The sequence below is a fragment of the Chrysochloris asiatica genome, unplaced genomic scaffold (assembly GCF_000296735.1).
Source record: "Chrysochloris asiatica unplaced genomic scaffold, ChrAsi1.0 scaffold00040, whole genome shotgun sequence".
Taxonomy (NCBI): Eukaryota; Metazoa; Chordata; class Mammalia; order Afrosoricida; family Chrysochloridae; genus Chrysochloris; species Chrysochloris asiatica.
In genome coordinates, this window is record NW_006408558.1 from 16,588,996 (window position 1) to 16,608,058 (window position 19,063).

A 19,063-nucleotide genomic window follows, 5' to 3' on the forward strand; every position below is an offset into this window, starting at 1 on the left:
GCAGATTTGCCTAATGCAATACGTCGTCTGATTTCTTGACTGCTGCTTCCATGAGTGTTGATAGTTGATCCAAGAAGAATGAAGTCCTTGACAACTTCAATCTTTTTTTCCGTTGATAAGAATGTTGTTTAATGGTCCAGTGGTGAGGATTTTTCTTTTCTTTACACTGAGATGCAATCCATACCGAAGGCTGTGCTCTTTGATCTTTATCAGTAAGTATTTTAAGTCTTCTTTACTTTCAGCAAGCAAGGTTGTATCATCTGCATATCCCAGGTTGTTAATGAGTCTTCCACCAATCCTGTGCCACGTTTTTCTTCATATAACCCAGTGTCTTGGCTTATTTGCTCAAATACAGGTTGAATGAGTATGGTGAAAGAATACAACCTTGTCACACACCTTTCCTAATTTTAAACCATTCAGTGTTCCCCATGTTCTGTTTAAACTACTGCCTCTGGGTCTATGTACAGATTCCTTGTGAGCACAATTAAGTGTTCCAGAATACTAGAAAGAAGGAGAGATGAACTATTTCCTAATATTTAGTCACTGAAAACCTTATAAGTTTCATTAATTAGTTTATGCTGAAATGCAGTTTGGTTTTTGACAAGTAGCTGTGTCTTTATAGATTTATGAATCTGAATTTAGGAATTTAAAGTATAGGACAGCTCTTCCACGGGAGAAAGCTGAGGCTTTCTGCTCCCGTAAAGATATACAGCCTCGGGAACCCTGTACAGGGTCTCTGTGAGTCAGAACCGACTTCACAGAACGTAACCCCCACCAACCAAAGTATAGATTATCTGGAAGATGTTGTTGTTGTTGTTAAGTGCCGTCGAGTCGGTTTCGACCCATAGCGACCCTGTACAGGGTTTCCGAGGGTGTAAATCTTTACAGGAGTAGAAAGCCTCATCTTTCTCCCGCGGAGCAGCTGGTAGTTTCGAACCGCTGACCTTAAGGTTCGCAGCCCGATTCGTAATCACTACGCTAAAGATAGCTTCTTAAATTCCAAAGTCTAAGTTTGCTTTTAAGTGACATTATTTAGAAAGGTTTAAAACCGAGACCGCAGTTACATTTTGAGGCAATATTTGAATGATAAGTTTTGAAACAACAGAATTTTACCTTGAAGACATCTCTTTGTATTTGTTGTTGTTGTTAAGTGCTGTCATTGCGACCCTGTACAGGGTTTCCAAGGAGCAGCTGGTGGGTTTGGACTGCCAATGTTATAGCTCACAGTCCAGTGCTTATCCTACAGTGCCACTGTTGATCATTTATGAATATTGGATATACCTTTAATGCATGTGTTGGCTGTTTTAATAATATGAAAGCACCCGTAAACATTCTATTTTTGAAACATTTTCCAGTCTTAAAATAACTAAAGCTAACGCTGAAAACAAAACCACCAAGATGTAGGAATACCTGCATTACTTACTAGTGTTTGGGCTTTCCTTTCCTTTGAAATATTCAACTTTGCATCTCAAATGAAATCATTTTTTGTACTTAATATTTAAATGATTATTCCTGTGAGCAACTTCATTTATCCATGATAAATATTCCTACCTCCATCAAAAGCTCCCTCCCCCCTTTTATGAATTTGGGGAGATTTTTGCTTAAAATGACATTTATTAGTTTCATCATGTAAAAGCAAGCTCTTTTGATGTAAATAGTTTAAGTGCAACTTGTGCCAGACGACTTGAGTTTCTTAAGTGTTATTGCAAAATCCCAAGGTATGTTTGAAAGAAAGGAAAACAAAACGGAACATGAAGAGCAGGAAAAGTTGCTGGGACTTGCCCGGTGTCCCCACACAAGGCAGTACATGTTGTGTGGTTTCATTGTGGGCGGGTGAGGTACAGTCAGCAGCCTACCAGCATTGGCTTTGCCATTGAAAGTCTTCCTTTTCACTGATTATGTAAACTAGTCTTGGTGGTTCATCCTCAGGTCAGAAGGTATCCTCTGTAACTCTTTTAAGAGGTGGTCCCACAGGGACCATACCATCTCTGTGTAATGGGGAGCAATTCCCACTTGGGGGTACGTGCTCTCTCATTGGGTTGACAGAGGCAGGTACCCCATGTTACAATAGAACAAAATTTTAGGGGGAGAATGGTGGCTCTGTAGGATAAGCACAAGAGTGGGAACAAGGTTGATGGTTTGAGCTCATCAGCCGCGCCACAGAAGAAAGATGAGGCTCTCTGCTCAGAATTCTCAGAACCCCAGAACACTGGGTTGCTTGTGTTGGAACTGACTCGAAGACACTTAACAAGAACTCCATTTTTATGATGGTCGGTATGCTTGAGTTCAACGTTTCAAGCCACTGTGTATTTTCCATGCCTTCCAACCTAGTGCTATATGTTGGTTGATTGGGTATGTGCCATGGAGTCGGTTCCAACTCATAGCAACTCTGAATCGGGTTTCTGAGGTTGTAAATCTTTGTGAGAGCAAACAGCTTCATCTTTCTCCCACGGAACAGCTCATAGTTTCGAACTGCTGACTTTGAGGTTAGCAGCCCAACGTGTAACCACTACGCTGCCAGAGCTCCTTCACGCTATATGTAGTGAAGAACATTCTGTTACGATCTATATGGTTTTCATTGGCTGGTGTTTGGAAGTCGATCACCAGATTTTCCCTCCTAATCTGTCATAGTCTGGAAACTCTGCTGAAACCTGTCTACCAGGGGGGGTGACCCTGCCGGTACTTGAAGTACTGTTGACAAAGCTTCTAGTAACACGGCAACATGAAACAGATCCCACCATGTGACAGATGAGGTGGGGCTCCTTCCGTTTTTTAGTGCAAGCCTTGCTCAGTTGTGGCCCACACTCACGTGTTTACGCTCTGTCTGGTTTTGTTCTCACAGTGACTACATGTCGGGCCAGACGAAGAACGTGGTCAGTGGTGTCCTTTTCGGCACCGGCCTGTGGGTGGCGCTCATTGTCACCATGCGCTATTCACTCAAGGTCCTGCTCTCCTACCACGGGTGGATGTTCACCGAGCACGGCAAGATGAGCCGCGCCACAAAGATCTGGATGGTAATTCACTTGGGCTCTGTGGGGCTCTTGTATCGGTGGGTTTGTTCTTGAAATGTAGATCCTTGTGGAACTTTCTGTCCTTTGACACATGGTGTGGGGTCTGGGTAGTGTCCTTACTTGCTTCTTGTTGTTGTTAAGCGCTGTTGAGTTGGTTCCAACCCATAGCAACCCTGTATCTCCCAGGAACAGCTGATGAGCTTGAACTGCTGACCTTGGGGTTCAAACCGACTTGGCAGCCCAGTGCATTAACCCGCAGTACTCTCTGGTAGTGTAGTGGTTACGAATCAGGCTGCAAACCTCAAGGTCAGCAGTTCGAAACTACCAGCTGTTCCACACGAGAAAGATGCATTCTGCCTCCCGTAAAGATTTATAGCTTCGGAAACCCTGTGCAGGGTCGCCATGAGTTGGAACCGACGCCATGCATGGCACATCACCACCACCACCACTACCACTCCTTATATGCTGGAGGGGCTTAATTCACCCTCATGCATATGTTTAGGCCCCAGAATGATTTTCCTTTCATGGTGCTAGAGAATGCTGGACATTTTATTAGCCAAGTCGGCTGTCTATAAAATACAAGGAGTTGTTCGTTGCAGCTTTCCTCGTTTACAGCATAGAAGCTGCTGCCTTGTAGCATCTCTGACTCACGTGTAGCCAGACATTCTGTGTCTTCCGTCAGCTGACCCCCTTGACAGGGACGCCCATGATTCATGGTTTGATCTAGTGTGCTCTGAAGCTGGCCTTGGCCGTCAGCCCGAAGTTCCATTTGTTCAAAGTGAATTGCTTTGGCATGTGCATGATATTTGTCCAAGTTCCAGCGTGTAAAGGTTTTAAATCAACTGGGGCTTTCTGAAATGAAACCAAGGTGGGAGCCATCTCTGGATTTTGGAGACCTCCGTCTTCAGTCTTGGGCCCTGTATGCCCTCTAGGCCTGTGAGTGGGTGTCTGCCCCTCACTGTTTCCCCCCTGAACCCTTACCTACTTACTTCATGCCCACCTAGCTCCCAGGAACCTTGTTTCCAAAGAAGCAAATGGTAAATTTACCAACTTAGTCATCTTATGCTAACAGACTCAAGGAAAGTTCTAGAGCACTTGGTGAGGGAAGGTGGAGAAATGGCCCATAGTCACTTGGAGTTGAACAGAGTGTTGCTTCTCAATTTACAGTAGCCTTGAAGGCCGTCTTCTGTTTTAACATCTAAAGTATTTGGATTGTGTTAACCCTTGCTTTGTTAAGTGGCCTTGTCAGAATGAGGAGGTCCTGGAGGCTGCTAGAGTTTGAACCGGCCAGCCACTTTGTGGGAGGAAGATGTGGCCGTCTACGTCTGTACAGATTGACAGCCTTGGAAACCCTATAGAATAGTTCTGCTTTGTCCTGTAGCTTCTCCTAAAGCTTGTGTTCTCATGGTGGGACTTCCTAGTTTCCTAAGTGAAACAAGCTCTGTGAGCTGTTTCAGTTCCGACCTGAAGAGGGTGCCTTCTGTATGTTCTCACTGTCCCCAGGCGATGGCGCTACTGCGACCGGGCCTGCTGTCCCCGCAGCTGAAAACTTCCAGGGGTCACCAACGCATGCCCTTGATGTCAGACTTCCTTGTTCCAAACCACCCTCTAGCTATTTCTTGGCTGAAAGTTTTCCGATTTCCAGAGAAACCAAATGGTACAGCAAGAAGACACGTGGCGATAGTCCGTACACGGTACACAGATGTGATGTGACACTTCCTCAGAAGGTCTCCACGCCACTGTAGGTTGAGTCCCAACACTCCTCAGCTCCAAGTGTCTCCAGTATGATTTCTCCACATCCCACCAACATGCGCTCTAGAACATTCTTCGCAGTCTGGTCAAGTTTAGATCATTCTACCTCAAGCAGATACAATAATAGTAGGCCGGCCTATGAGGGACATGACCACATGGTTTCCTACAGGGATGGTTCGAGGCCCCCTCAGGCTGCTCAGCTCAGACCCTACGCACGAGCCTCCCAGGGCTCACAGACATAGGTATTGAAGTTGTATTCAGTACCACAGATGCCAGCCAGCCACACCAATAAGCTGTAGCCAAGCTTCCCTCAGACTCTGGTTATCAGTATAATGTTTGCTTGGGAGTTACATGTGGTTTGCTAGGGTCTGTGAGTATGGGGACAGAAATGGACCCAAGGGATAAGGGACCACCACAGAAAATCTGTAAATAATCAGTGAGTCGTATGGATTTGAGAACTGGCTTCGGGGTCTCAGTACAGTCTTGGTCTTTAAGTTGTAACTTGTTTTGCTTTAAAGGGTATGGTGAAGATCTTTTCAGGCCGCAAACCCATGCTGTACAGCTTTCAGACCTCACTGCCACGCCTGCCAGTCCCAGCCGTGAAGGACACCGTGACCAGGGTGGGTCAAACTGAGTGCCCACTGTGCACACATGTTGGTTGTGTTTTTGACCAAAAAACTTATGTCTTAATTACGACTGCGAATTCACTTAGCACCACTGGGCGGTCATTTGCGTCCTCAGTACCTCGCAGGGTTGTTAGTGAAACTCTCTTTTTCACTGGATGTAACAGCACCTCGCAAGTACCTGCTAAAGAAACCGCTTGAAGGGTTGAGGCGCTGGGTGTAGGGGTGATGGTCGGTCCCAAGCCTGTCTCAGGAAAATGCTCATTTTCAAGCCTCCTCCCTATTTCAAAGCAGGCTCCCCAGTGGCAGTGTGCGGGGCAGAACGAAACATTGCCTGGTCCGGCGCCTTCCCCAGCTGCAGCCACTGGGTCAGGTTGTTTCATTGAGGCTTGTCCTCTTATCTACTGACCTTCTACCTTACCAAGCATGATGTCCTCCAGAGACTGGTCCTTCCTGATCACATGTCCAAAGTGTAAGAGACCAAGTCTCACCACCCTCGCTTTTCTAATGAGCGATCTGCATTACTTCTCCCAAGACAGATGTGTTCTTGCGTCTGGTGGCCCACATTGTTTACTGATACTGGAATACTACAACGGCATCTGTACACTATGCAGTCTTTTGTGTCTGGGTTTCTTTGACTCAGCAGAATGTTTTTAAGGTTCGGTTGTGTTGCAGAATAGATCAGAATTTCATTCTTTTCCATGGCTGAGTAAGAGTCGATAGCATGACCGGGCCTCATTTTTGCAAATACATTCCTCTGTTGATGGACCCTGTGCTGTTTCTACCTTCTGACTGTTGTAAATAGTGCTATGGGAAACATCTGTGAGCAGGTTTTTGCTCACCTACATGCTCTCATGACTTTGGGGTTTATACGTAGGAGCGGAATTGCTGGCTCATCAGATAATTCTGTGTTTCCGTTTGTCATGAACTGCCAGACTGTTTATCAGAGTGGTTGCCCCGTTTTAGGTCCCCACTAGCCAGGCATGAAGCTTCGTTTCCTCCACATTTGCAGTCTCCATTTTGCTACACCCAGGAAACTTCCAGTCATCCTCAGCGGGTTCCTTCATGTCTGTGATTTCAGTGTGGTTTTCCGCCTCACTCCTGACATTTTACCTGAATAAGCCTAGAGCGGTGTAACAGCAGACCTGTTTTGGGGCTGAGATTTTATCTTTAAACCCCCAAGGAGAGACTCAGGTGTGGACTACTGCCCCAAAGCACTTTGTACAGCAGACACTAACTTGTCTAGAGGGCAGCATGGTCCGAGGTGGAACTCTCGCCTACCATGCGCAAGACCTGGGTTTGATTCCCAGCCCATGTGTATCATGCACGTCCACCACCCATCTGTCTCTGGAGGCTTTCAAGGTGCCCGGATGTTGGACAGGTTTCAGTGGAGCTTCCAGAGTAAGACGAGGAAGAAAGGCCTGGTGATCACAGCCGTCCAGTTCTGCAGTCTCTCACGGGGATGACGCTGGGCCTGGGTAGTGTTTCGGTCCGTCGTGTATGAAATTGCTCTGAGTCACAGGCTGACTCAACAGCAGCTCACAACAACAACTGACCTGGTTGAAAGTCACAAAGCAGGGGTCACAGCTGACTGACTTTCTAGACATTCTTACTTATGTATATTACAGAAGTTTTAGGGTGACTTCTAGAAATGTTGGGTGTGTGAGCTGATACACCTTAGTGCTTCTCAAAGTGGGTGGGGGTGTGAAAAATGCTGTCCTTGTGACCTCTCTGTCTCCGTTCATCTGACCCCTGCCACCCCAGCCACGTGGCTGACGCCCCTCACACACTGTCCACCTCCCCAGGCTGTTGCCGCTTAGAGGAAAAGAGCTGTTTCGTTAAAGGTCAGACCAGGAAAGGAAGATGTAACTGAAATGTTCTCATTAATCCAATGATCTGACACCCTCGAATTTCCCTTGGTGATGGTATGGGATGTGGGGTTTAGAGAGCTTTCCTGCCAAGAGGAGAAAAAGTTGTTTAATTGTGTGTTCTTACTCTAAAATACAGGGAACTTGGTAGCGTAGTGGTTACGAATCGGGCTGCGAACCTTAAGGTCAGCAGTTTGAAACTACCAGCTGTTCCGCAGGAGAAAGATGAGGCTTCCTGCTCCCGTAAAGATTTACAGCCTCGGAAACCCTGTGCAGGGTCACTATGAGTCGGTTCCGATTCCACAGCACATAACCATCACCACCACCATCGTAAAATACCATGTCACATTTATGTACGCTGACTTGTCTGAGGACCAGTGTGGGGAAGATGCGAAGGCCTTTTCATTCAGCTGTGATCTTCTCTCAGGGACAGGGACAGCTGAGGATGCTGTGGGCTTTAAGTATCATTGTATTCACTCTGTTCTTCCTTCAACGTCAGTACCTGGAGTCAGTCAGACCTCTCATGAAGGAGGAGGACTTCAGACGCATGACAGAGCTGGCGCAGGACTTTGCTGTCAACCTTGGACCAAAACTTCAGTGGTACTTGAAGCTCAAATCCTGGTGGGCTACGAATTATGTAAGTGCACACACACACTGGCCACATGCAGACACAAGTCTGGGGGGCAGGGAGAACAGAGCTGATCTGACGGTTTAGGTGATGCGCACAAGGTGTCTGTCGAGGGATGATGGCTTTATCCTGTGCACAGGGGGGAACTTGTGTGGGCAATGTTTGTGTGTGTGTGTGCTGTACAGTGATGATTTAACAGTTCAAGTTCTGCAAGACTTACACTCTTCAGTGTGCATATATATGTTAACCAAATGTTATAGACCTCAGACCTGGTCCCAGGAGGCTGTGGAGAGAGAAGATGCTGGTGGGTTCGGTGGGAGGAGGGTGCCGGTCACTTGGATCCTGGGTAGTAGAAACATGTGTGGGCTCCTGGGATCAGCACCTGGTATGGACAGGTGACTGACCTGAATTGTCTTAGTTCTGTTTTAACAAACAAATGTATTCTCTCACCATTTAGGAGGTGAGGAGTCTGAGTTGAAGGCATTAGTTCTAGAGAAAGGCTTTGTCTCTATGGTTCCTGGGGAAGACGTTCTTGAGCTCCGACTTTCCCCGAGTCTTGGAGTTATCCAGCATCGGGACCCCGGGTCGAAAGGATCAGCTCCTCTCTTGGCTCTTCTGTGTTGATGGTGGTGGTTGTTAGGTGTTATCGAGTCAGTACCAGCAACATCGTGGACAACATAATGAAACCCTGCCTGGTCCTGCATCAACCTTGAGCCCATTGCTGCTGCCCCTGTGCCAGTTCATCTCCTTCCTTTTCAGTGACCCCTCCACTTTACCAAGCACACAGTCCTTCTCCAGGGTCTGGCGATATTAGCGTCTAAGGAGCATTCTGGTTGTACTTCTTCCAGCAGAGATTTATTTGTTCTTCTGACAGGCCATGGTATTTTCATTTTCTCTTCCAACACCATAACTCAAATGCATCAACTCTCCTACCATCTGCTTTATTCATCGCCCAACTTCCGCATGTTTGAACCTATTGAGAATATCAGGGCTTGGTAGGAGTAGGTCCCTCTCATCCTTGCTCACTTTGTTGTGAGTTACTGTGCTCTTGGTTCCAACTCCCAGAAACCTTGTGCCAACCTCACAGCTATTATTGTATGGGAGCGTAATTTAACTTGTCGATGCAAAAAAAAAATGAGCAGTCGAACATTCGTCATTTCATTTCTATTATGCTTTTTTTCTTTTACCATCTAGAATATAAAAACACCTTCCAGATGTGTCTTGACTTAAAACCTATAGTCCTCATTTAGTTGTTTGTTTGTTTTTTTTTGCTGGGACTTTTGTTGGAAATTTTAGAATGAGAGAATCTCTCTTTTTGAAATTGTGGTTTGGGTGAAAGTTTGCAGAGCAAATTCATTTTCCACTCAGCATTTTGTTTTGTGACATTAGTTGCACTTCCTTCAGTGGGACAGTACTCTTCTCACTTCCGTTCTGAGTTCCGGTTCCCTGTTTCCCTTCACCCATCTTTCCTGCCCCTTCCTGCCTCTGAGCTCTGTTTTGGGGCAAATGCTGCCCTTTTGGTTTCGTACGGTTGATTGTTTGCAGGAGTTCGTTTCTCACGAGTATTCTTGTTCACTTGGTAGGCCTGTTTGTTGTTTGGCTGAAAGGTGGTCTCCAGGTGGGTTCAGGTCCAGGGTTGAAGGGTGCCTAAGGGCTACTCTTGGGGGTTCCACCAGTCTCTGTCAGACAAGTTGTTGTGAAGTGTTGTTGAGTCTATTCCGACTCACAGCGACCCTGTGTAGGGTTTCTGAGGAGCAGTTGTGGGTTTGAACTGCCGGCTTTGTGCTTAGCAGTCCAGTGTTTACCTCACGCTGTACCAGGGTTCATCAGACAAGCTAGTATATGTATATATATTTTGATTTTGAATCTGTTCTGCATTTGTTCCCCACTTTTTTGTCTTCTGTCTTGTTGCGGTGACCCTTCTCTGGAATAGCACCCTAGCATGTCTGCTGTCAATTTCATTTTTGTCATTGATTTGTGACTTAGGGGACCCCATGTTACAGAAATGCGCCTGAAGGTTTCCTTGTTGTAATCAGCTAGCCAGGCCTTTCTTCTGCAGCTCCACTGGGTGGGTTCAAACCTCCAACTTTTGGATACCAATCAAATGCAAACTATTGGCATTCTGCCACCCCTGATGGGAAGCCCTGGGCTCCTACCCCCAGGCAGCCTGCGTGTTCACACCTGTTCAGTCTGATGCCGTCTGTCTCCTCTCTGCCTCCCGCAGGTGAGTGACTGGTGGGAAGAGTACGTCTACCTCCGAGGACGAGGACCGCTGATGGTCAACAGCAATTACTACGCCATGGTGAGTCATTGGTCACAGCTTGGGCTGAGCAGACCCGCCCTGCCGGCCGCCTGGAACATTCGCTTCTCTTGATCTTGGTTCCAAGGTCCAAGACTTGACACTCCAGCCGTGGGGTTCAGGGACCTGCTGTCCCACCAGGGAGCCACAAAGTTGCCCTTTGATGTTTGTGTAATAACTCCGGGCATTGCGTACTGTGAGGACAGTGGATTGAAAAAAATATGCTCTTGACAAACAGGAATATTTTTGCTTCCCATGTGCCTGTGTTCATGTCAGAGTGTAATTTGATAGTCAGTAGCCTGGCTTTAGGCCTCCTTCCCTGCTTCTCTTGGGAGCGTAGGGACAGTGGGTTGGCCAATGGTTTGTCCCCGATGATGTTGGGAGCATTGCCTTGTGTTTTCTAAGAGTCTGTGAAGCACCACTCATTGTATTTTGCTCTCATTTCTCTTGGTTCTTCCTCTGTCTTTTGGAACATTCACCGGTTTGGAGTGATTAAACCATTGTTCTGTGAGAAGATGCCTCACTTGGGTTCCAGGGCACTGTTAATACCTCCAGGTCACTGGCAAAACTCATTCTTACTCTATTCCTTTCTTCCTGTACATTTTTGGTTTGTTTTTTTTTCTTTTCCTTATTACTCTGGATTTATAGTTCTCTTCGTCTTTAAAATTTTTCTCTCCCACCCCCTTTTTGAAACACTCTCCGACACACAGAAAAAATTTCTAGTGTAGTGTATAGACTTTCGTTTTTGTCATCAACCATTAACGAGTAAGTGATATGTCTGATGCCCTAGCTTCTAGGATGCTTGAGAGTTTATTTCCTCCCAGCATGCTTTCCAGCATAATTGGGAAATTCCTGGAGATATGTTACGGTCACCCAACCCTGGGATCCCACTTCCGCTGCCAGTTGTCCCAGTAATGACCTTTGCTGTAAGAGCACCCAGTTCTAAGGTGAGGTGCTCTTACTGAGTTGGCATATCGCTGATCTTCTCAGATGGGGAGGTTATTTCCCAACCTTTTCCTGAATGTGGTGGACACACAGGATGACAGGCAGCCGCTCCATTGCACGTTTCTCAGTTTGGGTCTGTCTGATGCGTCCTCAGGATTAGATCTAGGGGATGTTGTCTTTGTGTCTTTGAGGGGACATCACAGAAGTGATGCTGTACGTCTTAACTTCCCATCGGATGACACACAAGTTTGATTCATCCCATGCCTGGTGTTCGGTCTGAACACTCGGTTCAGCTGGCTTCTAGTTGTGAAGTCTCTGGTTCCGCCTTTGTGATGAGAGAGTGTTTTGGAGGGAGAAACTTCAAACTCTGCCCACACAGACATTGCTCTCTTTACTGCACTCTGCACGTACTGTGTTTTTACAAATTGAAGTTTGCGGCTAGCCTGCATTGAGCAAGTCTATGGGCGTCATTTTTCCAACTGTATATACTCCCTTCATATCTTTCGAGATTTCGAACTTGTTCATAATCCTCTCGCACAGTTGAACTTCTGGCGTGGCACTGTAAGCCTTGGAATCCGAACCACAAGGTTGGCAGGTCAAACCCACTATAGCTGTTCCTCGGAGACCCTGCACAGAGTGACTGAGTTGAGACCGACTCCCTGGCACTTAGCCACAGTGTGCAGTTAGCAGATGGTGGCATGGTATAGATGTAACTTTTCATACAGCTCGCTCTGTTGTGATACTGGCTTGGTCGAGGTGATCTCGAACCACGCCAGCCCATGTCTGTGGTCTGCCTGTGTCCTGCTGGTCCTCAGATTTCCAGTGTGCTTGTTAGTTGGACAGTGTGGGAATGCCCTATGATGATGCACCTACCCTCCCTTTACCCACTGGCATCGTCTCTCTGAGGTTGTGGTTCCTTCTCCAGGATTTATTGTACCTTGTACCTACGCACATCCAGGCGGCCAGAGCGGGCAACGCCATCCACGCCATCCTGCTCTACCGGCGCAAGCTCGACCGGGAAGAGATCAAACCCGTACGTAAAGGGTGTACAGGCACTGCTGAATGGGGGCTGAAGGGGGGCTCACCACATTCGGGTTTGTTCCCTTACAGTTCCGGGGCTGGAGGTCCAGGGCAGGGTGTCAGTGTTGTTGATACCTCTAGGGGGCGCTCCTTCCCTTTCTCTGTCTCTTGGTGGCCGAAGGCATCCCTGGCCTCACCCCACTCTTCACTCTCCTCAGGCTGTTTGCTGCCTCCTGGTATTTTTTGAGAACCCCTCTCCGATGGGATTAGTAAATCCCCCACTGCAGTCTACCCTCACCCTCACTAATCTGCAGCGTGTACAAACAGATCTTGGAGATATTGTGGGTTTGGTTCCAGCCCACCACAGTGATATAACTATCACAATAATGAGAGTATGGTGTTAATTCAAATAGTACAATACCGCCAAGATATTGTAGGTTCGATTCCAGCTCACCATAATGAGAGTATCTCATTCATTCAAATATGATAACACCTCCAAGATATTGTGGGCTCGATTCCAGACCACTGCACCGGCACAGAAAACACAGTGCCTTGGAGATAGAGCAAGTTTTGTTCCAGCCCACCAGCCGCTCTGCAGGATAAACATGAGACTGATGATTCAGTCTCAGAGACCCCATGGAGGGTTGCTGTTGGGTGAGAGTTCACTCAACTACGGTGGGTTCACCACGGTGCACTGAAGCGTGTCTCCCCCCCACAGCTCCATGTCCCAGATGTGGGAAAGATGAAGCCAAGCTACGTGCGTAAAACAGACCCCAGGACAGTGCCTGGTGTCAGTCAGTCTGCTCCTTTCTTCCCAGTAGAAGTGTGGTTGGTTTTATGTTTTTTTTTTTCATTTGAAATGTGTTTTTCTTACAGATTCGTCTCTTGGGATCCACCATCCCGCTCTGCTCCGCACAGTGGGAGCGGATGTTCAACACGTCCCGGATCCCAGGGGAGGAGACAGGTGAGTGAGGCCCCAAGAAATGTCAGGAGGTCTGTGACCCTGCCTGGGCTTCCAGGGGCCACCTTTCTTCTCCTCGATTCCTCTCTCTTCCCGAGGCCCAGACAGTCGCCATCTTTCCCCTTTCTGATTTTCTCTGTCTGACTTTTTGTTGTCAGTTGGGTGAAGGTGTACAGAGCACGTCGGTTTTCTTTTCGACAGTCCACACAAGTCTTGTTTCACGTCATTGTTCACAGTCCCCACAACCTTGCAGCGCTCCCTCCCTGTGGTTCGTATGTCCAAGCCTCTGTTCCTAACTCCTGCTGCCTTTGAGGACCTTTGTTGTCATTGTTGTTATTAGGTGCCATCGAGTCGGTACCGACTCATAGCGACCCTAAGCACTGCCCGGTCCTGGGCCAACCTCATAGTTGTTGCCACGCTTGAGCCCATTGATGACAGCTGTTTCTCGTCATTTTGAGTTGTGCCCCATCAGCAAATGAAGGTCCCATGGGCTTTTCTCCATGGGCTTTACTCCATGTGCATCATCACGGTCACCTCTACTTTGAGGAGGCAGCTCTTCCCCAGTCGCATTTTGAGTGCCTTCCAACCTGAGGGGCTCATTTTCCTGCACTCTCTCTGACAGTGTTTCTCTGCTATTCATAAGGTTTTCAGTGACTAAGTATTCCGAAGTAGTTCGTCTTTCCTTCTTTCTAGTCTGTCTTCATCTGGAAGCTCATCTGAAACCTGGCCACCATGGGTGACCCTGCTGGTATTTAAAATACCCATGGCATAGTTTTCAGAATCACAGCAACTCATAAGTCACCACAGTACGACAAAAGTTAGTGGTCAGTTCTTCTAAGGCGTGTGTCCTCGCTTCTCTTGTAGACCTGTCTGTAGGCTGACTGACTGAAGACTGAACCACGGGGGGAGTTCAGTTCCAAACCTGATGACTCTCTAAGCACCATAGGCTCGGGGGTTCCAAAATCTCTATGCGACCAGTAAGCCTGGTCTTTTTATGATGCTGAATTCTGGTCCACCCCGCCTCACACTCTCTCCAGGACCTTTTGTTAAGGCTCTTTCAGAGTGGTCAGCAGTGGTCACAGGGTACCACCTAGTTCTGGCCTCAGAGTCGTGTGCGGACTTCTGTAGCTCTTCTGTCAGAAAGACTGCTCTCTGGGTCTGGTTAGGGAAATTTCTGTCCTTTCGTTGGGTTCTCCTAGGAGGTTTGTTCTGCCCAAGCCCAGGGCAGTGGCCAAGACAGGACCTGAGGTCCAGCCGCTCAGGTACCAGCTGCCTGGCCTGGGTGATAGGAGCCCCCTCTTGACACAGGATGGGCACAGAATTGAACTTGTGAGCCGGGACACTCGTGGGAGGGAACACAGCAGGTGTCAGATCAGACTGTCCCAGGCCCACCAGAAACTGTCTGTGACCCTCACCTTACCTGTAACTGACCTGCTGTGAGCTGGGTTTAAGCCCTTCCTGATAGGTCGTTCCAAGCCCCCTCCTTGATAACCTTGACAGTTTTATTGAGATATAACTTACATGCCTTGCAGTTCATTCAAAATGTATAATCCGATGAGTTTTAGTTTATTCTCAGAATTCTGTAGCCATCCTTACAACGAACTCATTGTAGAATATCCACCCCTCAAAAAAAACCCCGCACTGCCCACCTCCACCCCAATTCCAGGCAATCAATGTCCTCCTCTCTAGATTTCCCTCCCGTGGAACTCTGTAAATGGAACCGTACCTTCTTCCCTCAAAATGGTCATTTTCACAGTTATCCACCTCCACCTCTTGGGTCAGGGATGCTCTATGTGGTGGTTGTTTTTCTGTCTATGTCTGTCTGTCTGTCCACGTTGCTTTGGAAGCCAGTTGCTGAGGAGAGTCCCTGCTGATCCGGTGTTCCGAGTGTGCTGTTAACTGTCCAGAAAAACATCCCACCTGGGACCCTTGGGGAGTCCTTGTCCCAAAGCCAGCCTCTGGGTTGGTGGCCTCCTCCCTGGCAGAAATCAGAGATGCTCTAAAAATCCCCCATGTTTGTTTCCTGCTTTCTCGGTTTTCCAATTTGCAAAGCATTTTTAAAAGTTAGCTCAAGAATGAATATTGATGAAGTTAATGCTATAGTCAAGGAGTCCCAGTGGTGGAGTGGGTTAAACATTGGACTGCTGACTCCAAGGTCGGCAGTTCGAACCCACCACTGACTGCCCCTCGAGAGACAGGAATGGCTGTCAGCTTCTGTAAAGATATTTCAGCCTTGGGAACCCTGTGTGGGCATTTCTCCTCTGACCCAGGGTCGCTGCGGGTCTGAACGGACTTGTTTGCAATGGGTTGTTTTGGTTTTATCGAGGGAGCCCTAGTGGCACAGTGGGTTAAGCGTTGGACAACTAATCCCAAAGTCGGCTGTTCAAACCCACCAGCTGCTCCTGTAAATATTTACAGTTGCAGAAACCCTAAGGAGTATGTGAGTTGGAATCGACTCTTGTTTTATTTTGGGGTGTGTTTTATCTACAAATTCCCTTTTGAGTCATCACTTCTTGGGGTTGGGCAGGACTTTCAGAACCCCTAGACTGCTGGTTGGTTCCTCTGCCTTACGGTTGTTCAGCCTCTCAGACTGTGTAACACTGGTTACGTATCTAATTATTCCCATGGAGTCTTGTGTCAAGCAGTCCTGGTAGTGTAGTGGGTTACAGCGAGTTGGGCTGTTCCACTGAAAGGTCAGCAGTTCAAATCCACCAGCGGCTCCTAGGGAGAAAGATGAGGCTGTTTCTGCTCCTGTAACAAATTACAGCCTCGGAACCCATACACAGGGTCGCTATGAGTCAGAAGCTGCTCTACGGCATACGACCTCCAACTCTAGCGTCTCCTGCGCAGCCATGCCCCCTGCCCCACACTCTGCGGTTCCTGGGGGGACTTGATTACTATTTGTTGAATAAGCTTATTTCATCATATTCCTGCGACGTTTAAACTTTAAGAAATGATGCTTGAGGTCGCAGATGTGTTTCTTGTTTTATTTTTATTTTTGTTTAAGGTTTTTATTGTGGATTGAGTGAAAGTTTACAGGGCAGATCATCAGTTTTACATTCAACAAACCAACCATACACCTTGTTTCATTACAATGATGATAATCCCCTCCATGTACCATCAGTTAACAGTATTTCTCGATATCCACTTTAGCTTTTTAAAAACACACAAACAAAAAACCTACTCAGGTATATATAATAATTTACATCTCCAAAGGCCACCACCTTCTCGTCTTAGTCCTTGAATCTAGAGTCCTCAGCCACTCCCCCTCTCCATGCCCCCATCTCTGCCTCCATCTCTGGCGCTGCTGCTTCTCTGGATGAGGTCCCGCATTCTGCTTGTGCGCTGCAGATGCGCTCCCTTTGTTTTAGTCATTTCTAATTCCATTTTAAGAACATTTTCCTGTTTGCCCGGTTGTCAGTTCATTAATGAAAAATAAGGGCCTGGTTCAAATGTCTACCACATAGCAATGAATGTGTTACGGATGTTGTTGTTGTCAAGTGTCATCAAGTTGGTTCCGACCCATAGCGACCCTGTACAGGGTTTCCGAGGAGCAGCTGGTGAGCTTGAACCACCGAGCTTGCAGTTCAAATGCGCCTTGCAGTCTGGCGCATTAACCCACAGCGCCACGCCAGGACTCCGATACTGGCTCTGTTTTTAAGCCTTATATTATGAATTTGGATGAAGGTTTACAGAACAGATCAGTTTGCCATTCAACAATTCATAGCCCTTTTGTTTCATGTCATTGGTTGCACTCCACAAGGTAACATCACTCTTCCCACTTCCTCTCCATTTCTAGTATCCATTGTCTCTTTATTTTTCACATCTGTACAAGGAAGCCAGTATTACTCCATTTTATAGGTGAGAAAGTAGAGGCATAGAGGGTTCAATTGGTTTATTCCGAAGATTCTGCCTCCACTGATGGGAGAGCTGAGCTTAGAATATGGGTCCGCTGTCCGAGCCCTTGACTCTCATTCTGTTGTTGGTATTAGTAACTGTCGGGCCGTCTCTGACTCGTAACGACCTTGCAGATAGCAGAACAAGACGTGCCCGGTCCTACACCATTCTCACAGTTGTAGCTCTGTTTCAGCCCACTGTTACAAACCACCATGTCGGTCTGATTGTCTACGCGCCACTTTACGGATCCTTGAGAAACGGACTCGTGAACGGCAGCGTCGGGGGAGTATGCGTGCTGATAAGTTGTCCTTGTCCTGAGTCTGATTTCTGTTTCTGTGCCTTCAGACACCATCCAGCACATCAAAGACAGCAAGCACATCGTCATCTACCACAGAGGGCGTTACTTCAAGGTCTGGCTTTACCATGACGGCCGGCTGCTGAAACCCCGGGAAATCGAACAGCAGATTCAGAGGATCCTGGACGACCCTTCCGAGCCCCAGGCGGGTGAAGCCAAGCTGGCGGCGCTCACGGCGGGCGAGAGGTGAGCTGCGCCTTTTCACAGCCTGTCCTTGAGAGGCAGATGCGGCTGTCTGCTTCTGTGAACACTTAGCAGTTTTGGGATCCTGTGGAGCTCTTCGGCTCTGCCCTACAGGGCCACTAGGAGTCGCCATCGACTTGCAGACAGTGGGTTGAGGCATTTGTGGATTGGTCGTTCGAACTCACCCAGCAGTACCACGTAAGAAAGGACTGGCAAGCTACTTCTATAAAAATGAACCCCAAGAAAACCCTATGAAACAGTTCTGCTCTGAAACACCTGTGGTCGCCACGAGTCAGAACTGACTTGACGGCAGTAGTATTTTGGGGTTTGGGGAGTCCTTTACAGTTCCCTTCTGTAGCCATGATCTGTTAAAGGGTGGTAATGTTGGCTTTGGCAGGTGGCAGTAAACACCTGGCGGTGGGGGGGCTCAGTCCTCACTGCCTTTGTCCCATAGTGGGCATTCCGGGCACAGGGGATACCTTCGCCCTCTCTGTACTACAGGCAGATAGGTGTAGGAGGGTCAGTCAAAAAGTATTGCTACCAGGGTTCCAGTTCATACATTGTTGTTGTTAGGTGCAGTCAAGTCGGTTCTGACTTATAACAACCCCAGGCACGATGCAACAAAACACTGCCCAGTCCGGTGCCAGCTTCACAATATTGCATGGTTACTCTTGAGCCCACTGCTGCAGCCACTGCCAATCCATCTGATTGAGGGTCTCCCTACTTTTCGCTGACCCTCCACTTTACCAAGCATGATGTCCTTCCCCTGACAACAAGTCCCTCCTGACAACAAGTCCAGAGTATGAGCGATGAAGTCTGGTCAATTCTGGCTTCTAAGGAGGGGGTTGATTTTAAACAACACCTGTCTAAACGTGTCTCTGCCATCAGTGGGTGGCTGCAGACAGTTCTCTCAGGCAGACACACGCACATGTCTTAGTCTTGTTAGGGGTCCTCAGAGGAGGGTCCACTCAAAGCAGTGCCTACCAAAGGTCAGCTCAGAAGGTTACGGTGACTGTCTTTGCAGTTCCAAAGGAATCATCTTGGTAGGTTTTTGTGAAGGAGATAGGATGATCATGAGGTTGTTGTGGGAAAAGTTTTAAGAAAATTAACAAATGTCTCATTGGTCAGAAAAGGCCAGGAAAGTTGCACCCTGGAGTTTTTTTCCCATCATGACAATGCACTTGCTCCTTCTTGGGAGGTTGCTCCTTCTTGGAATGTTTTTAGACATGTGCTGATACGGTCTTCCTATGAGAATTTTGTTAGGAAACCTGACCGGATCCATCCACCTTACAATTCTGATCTTTCCCCTCCAGACTTCTTTGTGCTCCTAAAACTGAAGAAGCAGCGAGAAGGAAGAAGCTATGAGTCCCTCCAATGCTGAAACTGCTGATTTGTTGTGGTTTATTTAGTTCGTTTTTATTGTGGATTGTGTGTAAGTTTACAGGATAGATCATCAGTTTTACATTCAACAAATCATACAACTTGTTTCATCACAATGCTTACAATCCCCCCCATGGACCA

The 19,063-nt window shown here is 47.5% G+C and overlaps 1 protein-coding gene across 1 annotated transcript in view; it reads left to right on the plus strand.

Annotated features, from left to right (window-relative positions):
- The window catches only part of CPT1A (carnitine palmitoyltransferase 1A (liver)), a 72,782-nt gene that overhangs the window by 22,881 nt on the left and 30,838 nt on the right, over positions 1 to 19,063 (plus strand). Inside the window, exons 3-9 of the mRNA XM_006860826.1 lie at positions 2,843 to 3,014; positions 5,282 to 5,383; positions 7,754 to 7,891; positions 10,107 to 10,184; positions 12,052 to 12,159; positions 13,023 to 13,110; positions 17,350 to 17,545. Of these exons, the coding sequence (XP_006860888.1) occupies positions 2,843 to 3,014; positions 5,282 to 5,383; positions 7,754 to 7,891; positions 10,107 to 10,184; positions 12,052 to 12,159; positions 13,023 to 13,110; positions 17,350 to 17,545 (882 nt within the window). The remainder of the gene's footprint in view (positions 1 to 2,842; positions 3,015 to 5,281; positions 5,384 to 7,753; positions 7,892 to 10,106; positions 10,185 to 12,051; positions 12,160 to 13,022; positions 13,111 to 17,349; positions 17,546 to 19,063) is intronic.